This window comes from Poromitra crassiceps (assembly GCF_964638095.1).
Source record: "Poromitra crassiceps genome assembly, chromosome: 28".
NCBI lineage: Eukaryota > Metazoa > Chordata > Actinopteri > Beryciformes > Melamphaidae > Poromitra > Poromitra crassiceps.
Window position 1 is genome coordinate 14,163,786 of NC_139651.1, and position 16,229 is coordinate 14,180,014.

General features: G+C 44.7%; 2 protein-coding genes across 2 annotated transcripts in view; one reads left to right on the forward strand and one right to left on the reverse strand.

The window, feature by feature from the left end:
* LOC310799721 (E3 ubiquitin-protein ligase TRIM47-like) overlaps window positions 1-16,229 on the reverse strand; it is a 495,544-nt gene that overhangs the window by 170,313 nt on the left and 309,002 nt on the right. The gene's annotated exons all lie outside the window — the stretch shown is intronic.
* The window catches only part of LOC310799569 (putative neural-cadherin 2), a gene marked incomplete at both ends in the record, with an annotated part of 132,344 nt that overhangs the window by 106,405 nt on the left and 9,710 nt on the right, over window positions 1-16,229 (forward strand). Inside the window, 2 exons of the mRNA XM_083662159.1 lie at window positions 6,022-6,202; window positions 11,555-11,799. Coding sequence (XP_083518285.1) covers window positions 6,022-6,202; window positions 11,555-11,799 — 426 coding nt within the window. The remainder of the gene's footprint in view (window positions 1-6,021; window positions 6,203-11,554; window positions 11,800-16,229) is intronic.

Here is a 16,229-nt window from a genome sequence, read left to right on the forward strand (position 1 = left end):
TACATATTGCAGAGAATGTTATGGTAATAAATATACTTTTATGAAGACATCTTCCTAGACTCATGGCTTCAATTTATTTGGTTAGATAAGCTGTTAATTATCACATTTAGCGGAGAAGAGAATTTTATTCTCTATCAGTGTGTGTGTCTGTGTGTGTCTGTGTGTGTGAGCGAGCGAGTATATGTTTGTGTGGGTCTGTGATGTGTTGTGATAATGTCTTTAGTTTGAGAGTTTTTGTTCAAGTGTGTGGGAGGGATATGGAGATTCATAGACTGTTGACTATACATTAGTGTGTGTGTGTGTGTGTGTGTGTGTGTGTGTGTGTGTGTGTGTGTGTGTGTGTGTGTGTGTGTGTGTGTGTGTGTGTGTGTGTGCTTGACTGTGTCTGTAAAGTGTGTAGCGTATATCCCCCACACGCACGCACACACACATGCACACACACACACACACACACACACACACACACACACACACACACACACACACACACAGAGCAATGCTAGCAAGATGGTGTGTGGCAGCTACAGGAGAGAAGCGGTTTGTTAGGAAGAAATGGAGACAAAAGGAGAGGCAGGTTGATAGAGCGAGGAGAGGGGAAAGTGATCCCCTGAGTTAGACGAGGTGCAGACAGCGCCGCCTCAGGCAGGAAGAGACAATGCATGTGTTTATTCAATGGACTTTAACAGTGTTTCCCTTCAAAATGGGCAGACGAGATCTACGGTGGCAGTGGATAGTGTGCACGTGTGTGTGTATATCTGTACATGTATGCATGTCTTTTCACATAGTGACCAGCAGGGGAATGAACACACCATAGCTTTGGGAGATTGGCCCTTAATTGGTCAATTAAGCTGCTAAAGGATCAAGGATCAAGACACCAAAACCATTCACATGTCCCCGCCCACAAGATCATCACATGTCCCCGCCCACAAGATCATCACATGTCCCCGCCCACAAGATCATCACATGTCCCCGCCCACAAGATCATCACATGTTCCCGCCCACAAGATCATCACATGTTCCCGCCCACAAGATCATCACATGTTCCCGCCCACAAGATCATCACATGTTCCCGCCCACAATATCATCACATGTTCCCGCCCACAAGATCATCACATGTCCCCGCCCACAAGATCATCACATGTCCCCGCCCACAAGATCATCACATGTCCCCGCCCACAAGATCATCACATGTCCCCGCCCACAAGATCATCACATGTTCCCGCCCACAAGATCATCACATGTCCCCGCCCACAAGATCATCACATGTCCCCGCCCACAAGATCATCACATGTTCCCGCCCACAAGATCATCACATGTCCCCGCCCACAAGATCATCACATGTCCCCGCCCACAAGATCATCACATGTCGGTCTGACCACGTGAGACTAGGCCGGAGCCAATGGCAGAGCTCGCAGGGAGCGGAAAGGGATTTTCTTCCACTGCCGGAAAACTCTGGGGGACTCCTTTGAGTTCCGATTATTCAGGCATTCAAGCAAGCCTGCCCCCAGAGGTTAGATGTATATATATATATATTTTTTTTTACCGTTGGGTTCCCAGATTGATGCATTCCTGACACCCTCCTCTAGGGGTGTCACAATATATCGTCCCACGAAATTTCGCGATAGTAAAACGTCACGATATGTATCGTTGAGATGAAATCTCATATCGTGATTTTTTTTTTTTTTTTTTTTTTCAAAAATAGACAAAGAAACGTCTTTGTTTGTTGAAGTTCAATGTGTGGAAAGTAGTTCAGTTGAACAAGTCTCTGAAGAGACACATGAGAAGTTATACAGGAGAGAAACCATTCAATTGAGTTTCTGGCAAAACTGTTTACTTGACAGGAAAAACTGAAGATGCATAAAAAATAGACTAAGAAAAGTCTTGTTGTTTGAGTTTGAAGAAAAACTGAAGATGCATAATGAGAATTTATACTGCTGAGAAACCTTTTAGTTCAAAGTAAATCTAAGTGACGGTGTAACTCATTCTATTTCAAGATAAGCCTTATCTCCAATCTCATGTTTTTTCTAGTTGTTATTGTAATAACAATTTCCCACAACAGCATGTTTTGTATTTGTGCATTTCAAATAAAATACTACTTTTCCAGTCATATATTGTCATTATTCAAGTTTTAAAAAATATTGTTAAAATCGTATCGTATCGTATCGTTATCGTGAACCCAGTATCGTGATACGTATCGTATCGTGAACTGAGTGTATCGTGACACCCCTACCCTCCTCTCATCATTGCTGGAGGAGCGTCATCACGGAGCCTTACGTCAAACCTTAATCTTGTTTTATTGCATCGTTAAAGTTTATTGTGAACTTTCATACTAGCCTCTCATGATTGAATAGTTCCTGGTAGTTCAAACAGAGGCTGAATTCACTACGCAGCCTGCAGAGCTTTTTATGTTGTGCAGGTTATTAATGTGCTTCTTGGTGTGTGTATTTTTTGTTTTTATTTTGCGTGTGTTGTTAGGGATGTAAGATTGGTTTTGTGATTGAGGTCTGAGATAGAGACGTCTTTTTTTGAACGGAGGCCAAATGTATTCTGAGAAGATATGAGAGGACTTCTGCACAGTGCAAATAAAAGAGGACCATCTGTTTCTTAGTTCAGAAAAACTAATTTGTGGCCAACATAAAGGTGCAAGTGAAAAGAGAACGCTATGTACAAAGGTTTTAGCCACTGCTTTATATCGGGCATTGTAGCAATAAATTAGTTTTTCTGAATTAAATCTTTTGTGTGTGCTAGCCTTTTATTTGCAGTGTGCAGAGTTATTTTCCATCTTTCTAGTTTATAATATATTGATTCTTGTACCTACGTTACAATTGACCTTCATCATGAGCACAACCAACACTTTTACTTTTTTATGGATTTTAACACGTTAAGTGCCATAGCCGAGATATCTCGTCTTACATAATCCAACGCTTGAGTGCCAGAGCCGAGATATCTCGTCTTACATAAACATTTTTTTTTTTTGACAGTGGGACATCAATCAACAACTTTTACATCTTCGAGATCACTATTGGAGCAAGAGAATGTGTATAATCTATTTTACCGACCACTAAGTGGCGACAGTGCTCTCCTGACTAGAGGAAGGCAAGCATTTTTTTAACTTGTCACGCCATTCTCACCCCAGCCATTCTCATGAAAATGGGTGTGGGAAAACGCTTTCGTTTTCGCGCTGATTGCTGGCGATGCGGGATTGCAAATTTACATAATAGATTACAGGTGGATCACACTTTGAAACACGCAGCATAAATATGACCAGAATCGCAAAAGCTTCTCTCAACCAAAACTCCAAGAAGCGAGCGAGTCCGTCCCGACTTCCTCAAACAGCGGCCGCGCAGCCACAGGCACAGGACAGCAGCAAAGCACTGTCAGACTGGTGACAAGCTTGTGACGGCCGCTGCAGCCAAGAAGAACGCCCACGGAGGGAGGAGTTGAAGCAACTCTCCCTCTCGCTCTCTCCCTCTCTCTCTCTCCTCTCTCTCTCTCTCTCTCGAGAGAGAGAGAGGAGAGAGAGAGAGAGAGAGAGAGAGAGAGAGAGACAAGGGCAAGAGTGGGAGACAAGGGCACCCATAATCACAGGCACGTGAGGTGGTTCTAAAAATCCATTTATCTCCAAACTCTCTGAAAATCTCTGAAACCATGCTGTACTCAACGGCTAATATCTACATAACTACTAACTCTGCACTTGTAAAATGAGCCAGAATCCTCAAAAAAAAACCTGGCACAACTTACCTACAGGATGAAAAAATGGCTGGCACTCAATGTGTTAATACAAAACATTGAATAACTAACGAGCAACGGCAGCCTCAGTCTGTCCTTATTGTGCCGCACTTCCACATTTCCTGTGACACCTCAGAACTTTTGTTTACCAGGAACGGGATTGTTTTTTTTACACGTTTTATTCATGTCTCTCTCGCCCTCTCTTTCGCGCACACATGCACACACACACACGCGCACACACACACACACACACACACACACACACACACACACACACACACACACACACACACACACACACACACACACACACACACACCCTTACTGAGAGCTAGACGTGAGTACACATTTGTTGCAGTTACCCTTGGTTCACACCAGGTGCTATTCAGAAGCAGTGCCACGCTAAATGACTTCATGCCTGGTAGCTCGGGTGCAGTGCGCTGCACGCTTGGAAAATAGAACAGAAGCTGAAACTATCGCTGCAGCGTGGCTTCAGCGTGGCGTGGCGTACGGCTGGTGTGAACGGTCTCGCCTGTTAACAAGGACACCGAAATGAAACTGCCATAGCGCTGCATAGCTTCAGCGTGGGATTGGCGTATGGTGTGAAGATGATCAGGTAGCAACTAGTTCCAAAGCTTTGCTCCTTTCACAGTAAAGAATGTTTTACGGAATGAGACTTTACAGTTGCCGCTTGAAGCTGCTCTAGTAGCTCTGCAATTTCGTGATGTATCTAGAGAAAGGCTGAGGGGCAAGTCCATTTAGACATTTAAATACACGCTTTACATAATGGAATTGATCAAATGTGCAAAACTTAGGAACTTGTAATATGAATAAAGATATGAAATATAAATAAAACAAACACCAATTTAGGAAAAATGAGTTTAAACAATTGATCTAAAAGTGACTGATAAACGGACTGAGCAACTCAGGTAAGCTGTTCCAAGGCCTAGGAGCCCTAATGGCAAAGATCTGATCACCCTCAGTTTTCATAGACTGGAAAAAGGAGGGCCTGGTGGAGGTTCTCAGGCTGCACACTGGCTCAAAGATCACAGATATATGTGCAGGCCATACGTGCCTTAAAATAAATCATTGAAATTTAAAAAAATCAATCCTAGATTTCACAGCCAGCCAACACGGAGAGTTTAATATAGATGGAATGTGTTCTCTTTCCTTGGTTGCGGTACGAATGTGAGGTGTAGAATTTTGATTAAGCTGTTGATTGATTTCTCAGGGAGGCCAGAGAAAAGAGCATTGGATTAATCAAGTCTACGTCTATGAGTTTTTCAGTGTCCCAGAAGCAAGTAAAGGTCTAACTTTGGCCATATTTCTGAGATTGTTGAAGAAGTTAAAATGTGATGAAAAACTTAGGATGTCAGGATCAAAGATCGCCACCAAATGTCTTTCCTGCTGTTTACAATCCAGTCCTAAAAGAGCCAGCACTGTCATAACATATTGTGTATTCACTAGTAACTTTATTATTTTACATTACAACCTTAATATACAGGCAACTACTGAGTGCATTGATAAAATAGAGCTTTTTGGTATTATCAGCCAGGTAGACCTGTGTGTCATCTGCATATATGGAAGGACACCTTGTGCTTGTCAATGACCTTTCCTAGAGGCGGCACATACTGTATACTGTATAAATGATACATTGTGCCTGTTAATGTGACCTGTTCCAGAGACAGCATATATAAATAACAGGAGAGGGCCTGAAATAGAACCCTGTGGGACTCCACAAGGTATAATGGACATGGGGATACAAACAGAGTCACTGATACATACGATAAAGTGCCCAGTTATAGAGACACCCAATTAAAATAGTTGTTCACTGTATCGAAAGCAGAAAAAAAAAGTCTGACAAAGCAAACATGGTGTAATCCCCATTATCAGAATTCAGGCCTATCAAAAATGATCATAAACGTTACTGTATGGTTACAGTATTTAAGAGAGGTAAATGAGGGTAAACTCAGTGATTTTCAAGCCTGGGTCCTCAGGATCCGAGAGCTCTGCTGATTTTCATTCTAGCCATCGAATCAGGGAGTGATTTACACCTGCAATGCAAAATGAATGCAATTAACTGCAATTAACCAATTACCAGCTGCAATAGAAAACCAGCAGTGCTACTGTGGAACCTGAGAACTTGGTATACTCTATGCTGTATGCTGGAGCAGATCATCAGCTGGGTACACAGGCTGATTCTAATGTCTATGTTGTTATGACTTGATTGTGTGTGCGTGTGAACGTACATAAACGTTTCGTATTGCATGTAACCCTCTGTTCTCTCTGCAGGCTGCATGAGGGACCTGCGCCTCAACGGTCGCTACATCCCATTGGACAGCCAGCCACGAGACGGGGTCTCCCAGGTCAGCATGCAGGGACTGTCCCTGGGCTGCTCCTCTGACTCCTGCAAAAGGAACCAGTGTAGCCCCCCCTTCACCTGCGTTGACCTGTGGAGGGTGCACGAATGCAGGTATGCACACAAAACACACACACACGCACACACACACACACACACACACACATAAATGGAAATACACAGTCAAATGCACACACACACACACACACACTCAGAATGCATATAATATGATACATATACAGTAATATGATACTGTCACAGTCCCGAGCACTCCCAGGCATCAATAGCACATTGACGTTAGACACGTGTTGTCAAAGCCGACCCTGGAGTGGTTCAGCACCACAGAGATCACGCTCTGCATCAAAGACACAGACCCACCCACTAGCCTGCACCTGCACATTCAATGCTGATGATAGACCATTGCATTTACACACGCGGGTCAATTGTCCACTTCATTTTGACGGAAATATCCAGATCAATCTCGACAACACCAAGCAATAGCTCACCCCTAACCTGGCCACTTTTAGACTAAATGCCTAAAAGAGGTACACATCAATTCCATTTCCAACCCACTGACCGTGGTAGGATTCAAAATGTCGCCCCGACCAACAGTTCACCTGCACTGCCTGCTTTCTCTCTAAAGGTTAGATTGTTTGTCAGTGCAGTAATGGGAAATGCGTCCGCACAATGAAAAGCTGCAGCGAGCTAACAGCCTCTCCGCTAACGTGGGCCAAATCAGAGTGCTCCTAGCAACATGCCCTAACCTCAGCAAATTTCTCCCGAGTGCTGGAAACATCAGCCCTCCATTCACTCTCTCCACAGCCAGTCCAGCTTTCATCTCGCCTTCCCCTCTCTTCTCCTATCTTCCTCCATCCACCCACCATTTTCTTCACAATGCCTCTCTTCCTTTGCACTCTCTCATCTTTGGCCCCTCCATTTCTCGCTTGGCAATGGCCACGGCAATTCTCTTCTAAAATTGTGTTTTTCAATAAAAAGCAGATCTGCGCTTTTTCCCTGCAGCGTTATTATCCAGAGAGCAGACATTTAGAGCAGCATTCGTGAAGCAACTCATGACATTTGTGGTGACCAAGACCGGGTTCAAAAACCCGAGAGCAGACACAAACGACCGGACAGTGTTCACAGTTCTTTACTGATGGCTCCAAGGCCGATTTATGCGAGCTTTGCTTGGTGGAGGCTTGGGAAGGGAACGGGAGGGACAAGAGGAGGAGGGGAGGAGTTCCGTGAGATATATTTTGAAGCAGAGTCGTGCAGGGACTTGAAGGAGAGGATTATAACTTTGTAAGTGATCCTGTAAGCTACAGGAAGCCAGTGGAGATCCCTCAGGATTGGGGTGATGTGGTGTCGGAAGGGGGTGGAGGTCAGGAGACGAGCAGCAGAGTTTTGTACCAGTTGCAGTTTATTGAGGAGACGTGAGGGGAGGCATTGCAATAGTCCCATCGTGAGGTGACGAAGGCATGGATTAAAGACGGCCCAACTTCAACTCAGTTCCTGTCATTTTGGCACGCACGTTTTGCCCATGGTTTTCCACGGACACGCCCACTTAGGAGGTTTTCGGCAGGTCTGAGTCTATTGGAGTCAATGGGAAAAGTCAACGTGATCTCAGATTATGACAGATTATTTCGCCCCCATATTCATTAAAGTAAATATTCGGCCCATTCTCCAAAGCCACATATCTTCAGAATATTCTGACACTAAAATGGCATTTTTCAGACAGACAGATCAGGAGAGAATTTAACTCGTTCAAGACCTGTCTCTGTCTCAGCAACACACTCTCACGAGATTTTGCAACAGGAACTCATGTTAGCAGGGAGCGATTAGCTAAAGCTGAAGTTCGTTGGTGTAGTAGCTAAATCTGTGGCTAGAATTTATTTTTATGGAATATCTTAGTTTCAACTGTATTGAGCTAACAAGGGGCAGCTTTATGTTTTATATGTGTGGTTTGTGTGGAGTTTGGGAACTCACGATCTCTATTTCAAGTTAGCTTGCTAGGTCAGCACTAACCCGCAGGTCAAAAAAGGCAGACTGTCTGGTGGTGTAAAATGGGGTTAGCATCTCTGCAATCTGTAGTCTATACTGCAGGTGGAGGCTAAACCTTGTTGTGTAAAACCTGATAATCAGCTCAGAAGCCGACTGGTAGCTCGTGTATGGTCGAGACGATGACAATGCAGCAGTGTTTTCCCTTCTTCTTCTTCTTCTTCTTCTGGCACTCAAATCCCACAGCAGCTGCATCCTGTTTGTACAAGATGGAGATGTGAGAGAAGCGTTTGACAGGTAGGAGGAGAGGGAGTCACTTAACAAAGTCGTGCTCAGCAACACAAAAGCATGGATCGCACCCTCTCCAGATTGTCAGCGTATCAAACATATGGCACTTACCCAGCAAACACTGACAGTAGACGTTGAATTGAGTTGAAAACCGGTGTGAATGTAATACTGCGATGAACGTTGAGACGATGTGAATGTAGTCGTCGATGGCTGCTGTCTGAATCTTGATCATAGTACCAGAATAAACTCCCGCACACTGTCTCCACATGCAATTAAAAAGTTTAATCAGAATAACGTTTCGGTGGTGAGACCTTCAACAGATTCTCTGAATCTTGATCATGAAATTGGTACCGAGTGTCTTCCTGACATCGGTTTACAAAGCTGTTTTGTGCCATACGCTCATATCATATTGTGAGAAGCTTTTTTGACTGTAAGCTTGGCCTCCTTACAGTACTATAAGTCCATACATTGATATCATGGGTTACCATGACGCTAAAGCAGAGATGGGGACTTGGACTTGAGTCACACTTAAGTCACACACACAGTGACTTGAGACTTAGATAGATACAGTAGATAGATAGATAGATAGATAGATAGATAGATAGATAGATAGATAGATAGATAGATAGATAGATAGATAGATAGATAGATAGATAGATAGATACAGTAGATAGATAGATAGATAGATAGATAGATAGATAGATAGATAGATACAGTAGATATATAGATAGATAGATAGATAGATAGATAGATAGATAGATGATAGATAAATAGATAGATAGATAGATAGATAGATAGATAGATAGATAGATAGATAGATAGATAGAGTACTTTATTCATCCCCGTAGGGAAATTCTGGCGTTACAGCAGCAGTAGCATCAATGACAGCAACAACTAATTAAACAATAAAAAGTTACACAAATTCCCGTAGGTAAGGTGACTTGACTTGACTTGAGACTTGCCCTCAAAGACATGAGACTTGACTTGGACTTGAGATTTGGGACTTATGAACAATCTTTATTTTATTTTTTATTTTTTGTGTGCATTAACATTAAGGAAATGTCTACTACTACTAATGTCAACTCATCAATACTGATTATGCTAATAAAGGTTTGAGGACATCCTTTGAATTCCTTAGTTTCTTTTAGCTCTACAGTGTTCTAAGCAGACTGGATGGCATCCAGCAGTTGATAGAACGCTCATCCATAAGAGACTTGAGACTTGACTTGGACTTGTGACTAAAGACTTGAGACTTGACTTGGACTTGGAAAAAAATGACTTGTGGGCATCTCTGCACTAAAGAAGACCAAAATGGTGAAGATGGCTTCATTTTGGACAGATTCCGCAATTCAATGATCACACAAGCCACAATCTGCCCGTCAAATCTTGGGCCAAAAGTCAACGTCGATCAAGAGTTCAACCTTTTGTGTTTGTTGCCTGTGACAAGGATGTGATCAACTTGATCCCAAAATGTAGTTTCATGTGGCTGTGGCCTCCAAAGGTTCAGTCAGTGTTTTCTAAGCATGAGCAGATCTCCAGAAACCTGAGGTGACACTCATCTCTGATGTCATCACAGTCAGATCTCCAGAAACCTGAGGTGACACTCATCTCTGATGTCATCACAGTCAGATCTCCAGAAACCTGAGGTGACACTCATCTCTGATGTCATCACAGTCAGATCTCCAGAAACCTGAGGTGACACTCATCTCTGATGTCATCACAGTGAGTGTACGGCCCGGAGTCGGCTGTTAGTTTGAGCTGTGACACCCAAAGTCTGAATCAACAGAAGTTAGGCTGTGGGTATACGACGCCTGCTATTGGCCATCTATTTCAGACGTTTATTCTCCTCCGCTTCCGCCCATCTGCGTGCAATCGTTTTCAAAGTTCCCGGCGCTACCTCTAGGGGCACCGATGATCAAGTTGTTGTCTTTTTATCAGTAAAAGTCGTATCACGTAGTCGACGTACATCTTTTGCTGTTTTATTTTGCAAGGATTTAGCCATTTTATTGCCAGGACTCGCCACCCCACGTGCAAATGTTCCACCAAAACAAGTCTCCCCCAACCCCCGACACTATTTTGCACAATTTCTGCATCCTGGATTTAGTGCCGCCCAAGACCGTTGTGATTGGTTGAAAGAAATACAAACAAGACAAGAGCGTTTTCTTCTTCTCCTGAGCTGGCACGGCGCTAAGATGAAGCGTGGAGATGAGATAGGTCCGGCTATGCGAGACTACACCCAAATGAGCTTTTAATTATAGTGGTGGTTTCTGAAGTGAGGCAGAAAATGTGCGCCTATCTGCATAAAATCATCCTCGTTACTCTGTCACCGCCCCCAGTCAGCGTTTTCCTCCTCTTTCAATTTGTTCTCTGTGGCGCCGTGCGCCCGCGTGACATCACAGATTGAGGGGAAGGGGTGAGCCTAGTTTCTGGCTGTGAGAGATGAAGTTTTGCTAATACACAGCTTTATATTGTACATATGCACTGGCCTTGTAGAGCTGCTAATGATACAACACACTGCACATTCTGTGCACACATACACACTTTCCTCTGTTGCATTCTCATATTTTCTGATTTGTCGTATTTTTCATAATTTGTGACATACAGTATATTTTCGTACATTTTCCTTGTCTCTGTAGATTCTACCGCTGTAAAAACTGCACGCCTTGCATAAAGGTAGAGCCTGACCGATACTGGATTTTTGAGGCCGATACCGATATTAGGCAGTAAAACAATTCCGATATCGATATATCGGCCCAATGATCCCTCAAATATCAAATAGTTAACAAAGATATGACTTGACATGACTTGAGATATGTAATGTAGGCAGGATATTTTACAGCTCATCAATCAACTTTATTGTCCAAATTGACATCAATGCAATGAAACAGTAAACTTCACTGGGAATTTAATAATTATAAATAACTAGAAATACAAAAACACAAATAGAACAAATATAAAATATTAAGAAATATGTATATATATATGTTAAGAAGGCAGTCATACTTTTCATTCAAATGTCTTAATGCCTTCTTGTCCTGTAACTGTCCATGTGTCATGGATGCCACGCCATTGTCTCTTCTCTTAATTATAACAACCCCTTTCCCCCACAGGCATCACCAAGGTTTCATCTGACCGTTTCTGACTTTTTCTTTGCCCTACTTCTTTCGCCCATTTTGCCGACAGATGCCCGCCTGGTCACATGATCCGCGTGAACGGCACCAAGAAGTCGTGCGTGTACACCGTGTGCGCCACGCGGCCCTGCCACCAGGGCACCTGTGTGGCCCAGTCGCCCGCCAAGTTCACGTGCCACTGCCCCGAGGCCTACAGGGGGCGCCACTGCGAGACCACACTGGCCATCTACGGGGAAGACGTGGGCCTCAGCTTCAGCTCCCTCTTCGCCATCTGCGTCTGCTTCATGGCCCTGCTGGGTAGCTACTGCAACTACAGCCTGTTTTACACTGTTCTGTGTCTGCTTCATGGCCCTGCCCCTGCTGGGTAGCTACTGCAACTACAGCCTGTTTTACACTGTTCTGTGTCTGCTTCATGGCCCTGCCCCTGCTGGGTAGCTACTGCAACTACAGCCTGTTTGACACTGTGGGGAGAGGATTGGTGGGGGGGAGGGAGTGCCGCAGGAGGGCTGTCTTAAGAGTTTGTGTGTGTGTGTGTGTGTGTGTGTGTGTGTGTGTGTGTGTGTATGTGTGTGTGTGTGTGTGTGCGTGCGTGCGTGCGTGCGTGCGCGCGTGTGTGTGTGTGTGTACGGTCGGGCGGGCATGTGTGTGTGTATCACACCTTAACGATCAATTAACCGGTTAATCATTAACATTGTAAAGAAAAAACACATTCGAACCACATTCGGTGGTTAAAGCCGTCCAACAATCAGTTGTTATTGCCACCTTGTCGGCTGAACGTAGCTGCTCCTTAAGCCCGTCTTTATGTTTCATCTACCGCTTCTCAATACGGGTAGTTATTGTGCCTCTCGACGGGACGCTATAGCCTGCTTCAATCAAGACAAGTAGCTCGCAAAATCCCTTTCCCTCGACCACGCTTAATGGCAGCAATGTCCTTTTCCACCATAAAGCAAATCCTCTGTGTTATTTTCTCTGCTCGGACATCACTACAGCTTCTCTTGCCAATTAGAGATAGGATAGTTTGCTGGGAGGACGATGTTCCATCTTCGCCTGGCAATGCAATTGTCGGGTGCTGAGTTTCACCTTATATCATGGTATATCATTGACGAGGTACTAGAGGTGTACTTGAGAACGGCGTCGCAATTTTTACACTTGGTATTTTCGCCTCCTGTTAGCGTGAAATGCTCCCACACTGGGCTGCGTTTTGCTCTTTTGTTGCTAGCACTAGCAGGTGCGCTCATCTTGCTATTGTTGCTATCTGGTCTCTCAGTCGGTTTGTTTCCTGAATCTCAGTCTACCGATCATGGGACTACTTCCTCACGTGACCGCTCCTTCTATTGTTTGGGTGAGGTATGCCCTCTGCTGGACTGGTGGAATAACACAGTGTACGCTCTGGACATTGAAGTGATACATACAACCATGGATCTACCTATTATACAACGTCGGTCAAAACAGTTAATTAATTTTAATCGGTTACATTCTTAACGGCAGTTAACCGACTATCGGTTAATCATTAACATCCCTAGATCAAACCGGTGGGGCCCGGGCCCGTAGGGGGTCGGGAGTGGGGACTTGAGGTCCTGGTCTATGAGAAGAGAGGAGAGCAGGTCTTCAGTCCACAGGAAGCAGGATGACGGAGCAGAGTGGAGAAAGGAGAAGAAGCGGTGCTCACAGCTCAGCTCCTTCTGGCATCATGACAGTATCACCCTTTCATAACGGAGCTGGATTTGATAGATGAAGTCAGTCATGGATTATAGTCTTCTTGACTATGGTCAGTCTTTTTCATGGAAACAGCAGACGGTCCTGTCATGTTGTATTGTTCCAGCCCTTTCTCCAACCTCCCTGATCATGAAGAGACAAATCCTAACCTGCAGCTCCTCAGTGTCAATGATTTAACTCCAAATAGTAGCCTATGGTGTCATGATGTCATCGCTACGAGTTGTTGGCACCAGAGTCCTGCACGGGCCCAGGTTTGCAAACCCGCACCCGCTCAGACCCGTTAATACGACACCCAACCTGTCATTGACACAAACAGGCTACATATTACACAGTCGCTAGCTTAATAAAGGGTTCATCTTATCTTATACATATTCTTACAGGCATAAGTAGATTAAACAGTGTCATGCTTTGCTGTGAACACTCATCATCACTTTCAGTAAGAAAAGTACGTGTCAAATTGTCGCAGCACCTGTGCTCCTGCAGCTGTCGATGTGTATCCTCAATGCCGACAGTAGCTCGCGGCTATCAAAAGCTAAAACTTTTTGGCACTTTTTTTACAAGCAGCAAAGCCACTGACAACGTTATGCTCACAGTCTCTGATTATAGATTTCTCCCAAATCTCCGACTTGGCCTTCGATGACATATTGTCCACAATTGGGTCTTCACCATTTGGCTATTTTTGCCTTTATGTCAGCCATTTTTACCATCGCTGTCTTGCCGGCAGCCGCCCATGCCGTCTCCTGGTGATGATTTGGCAGGATGTAGTCAAAGGTTGTGTTGGAGGCTTTCACAATAAAATCAATCCTGACGGCTGCATTGATTTCTCCATTATTTAACAAACAAAAAACAAAACAAAATCATAGGGTTATTCTCACCCGCACTACAGCTGCTATTGTAGGTTGTAGTAATAGACCCTTTTCACAGGGGCCATTTTGTGTCGAAAAGGCATGGTAAACACAGGTGCAAGGAGCACACTAATGAGGGTTTCCAAATTCCAATCATGGAAGTTGGAAACCCTCATTAGTGTTTTGCTTGCACCTGTGTTTACCCTGCCTTTTCGACACAAAATGGCCCCTGTGAAAAGGGTCTATTATATGATGTTAGTAGTTGCACTGTACAAGCACCGTCTCTGGCTAGTGGCTAGACGGACCTCTCATTGGCTGCCACACTGTCCTGTGTTTGACACTGCAGTGTTTCCCCTACCATTCTACAGGCCAACCGTGCCCCCGCCAGGCCAGAAAAAAAAAAAAAGTCTGCTCTCCCCAAAATTTCAATAAACCTTTATGGCATATTATTACAATACAGCAATACTGGTGTTGACAGTGTTGACAGTAATAGAAGATGCCAACTCATTCAAAACAATAAGCATTGCTTTTAGGAGCATTGTTTCAGCGTGCACCGCTGTTCCAAAACATGTCAACGTGTGTCGTTGCCTGGGAAACGCACATCCCATAATACAACTGTTCGCATTGCATCCCATAATAGTATGATGATACTTGGGATGCCATTGCGAACATAGATGCGAACAGGTTAGCTAAAGGTTTAGCATCGCCAGCGAGGGCCCCCGCCGTTGCGGTCGAGGTACGTTTCGAAATCCCTCCAGGCCTGAAAATCTTTCTAGGGGGAAACACTGCACTGTGTTTTCTTTTCTTCTCCTTGTTGCATTCATCCTCTTCTACCTTCAGGTCTGTGTTCAGATCCCTAAAGGATGGGCTGCTGAGGAAGCGCCTCAGGCACACAGTCGTACACAGAGAAGTCGTCGGTGCCGTGACACGTTCCTCTGATTGAATTGAAAAGATCAGCACAGAGCGTCGGGTGTGTGAGCAGTGTGAGACAGAGCAGCAGCACAACACAAAGAACACATCAGAGAGGAACAGAAGAAAACAGGAGCAGACAACAGGAGGAACGGAAGCCGCAATAGATTAGACAGAGGAGGGGGCGTCGCTACACGAGCTGGCAGGTGGAGGAGAGGAGGGGAGAGGAGGGGAGGAGAGGAGAGGAGAGGAGAGGAGGGGAGAGGAGAGGAGAGGAGAGGAGAGGAGAGGAGAGGAGAGGAGAGGAGAGGAGAGGAGAGGAGAGGAGAGGAGGAGAGGAGAGGAGAGGAGAGGAGGAGCGGGAGGGAGGGAAGTGATGGGGAAGGATGTGGTCACCGTGGTACTGCTGCTGGCCATGTCTGCTCCTGACGCCTCCACCTTCTCGTCCTCATTGGTGATTCAGGGGGGGCACCGTCCTCTCCACCCAGACGCCAGAAGCAAACAGTTTGCTCGCTTTCGGGTCCGTATTAAACACGGCATCTGACCTTGGTGCTGCCGAGGCCCGGGTGTGTCTCAAGTGTTAATGAGTTGATCTGTAGGCGTACCAGGTGCTGTTTACTCAACCTGCAGAAATTCAGATCAATGCTGGAGGGGCTTTGCGAGTCATTTCAATCGGTTGAAGCGTTCCTCGAGTGCTTCTCATTCTGGAACGTTAAGTAGCGGCAGGAGAGAGGATTCTGTTAGTTTTTTTTCTCCGTGTCGTCTTCATTTCATTCTCTTTGTAAACGAGTCCACATGTTTGAATAAGGCGAAGAAAAGGAGGGCCGCTTCTCTCTCGACGGTGTGCCGCTGCTGCTGCTGAAGGACTAGCTGTACTTTTCACAATCGTATGATTGGTTGAAGATTAAAGGGAAAATCCACTCTAAAACAGAAGTTGCACTATGCCATTCCCTTTGAGCTCGGACTGTCAAGTCTCGCATCGGCGACGATGAAGAGTCTCTCTGACACATGGCTGTAAGCAATAGAGCCAAGACAAGTCTTCATCATAGGCATCGGTTGGGTATGGTTCTTGTGGCACTCGCTATTTCATAACCAAATGTAATATTGTAGTTTTTATCAGTGTAATGGAGAGAAAGGATCATGCCAAAATTGCCAGACGATTATTTGGAAGCCATATCCAAAATAAAATTCACATCAGGGAGATAGATGTACATGTAAGACCAATGTTCCCTCTCAGATAATAATTGGCTGAAACTA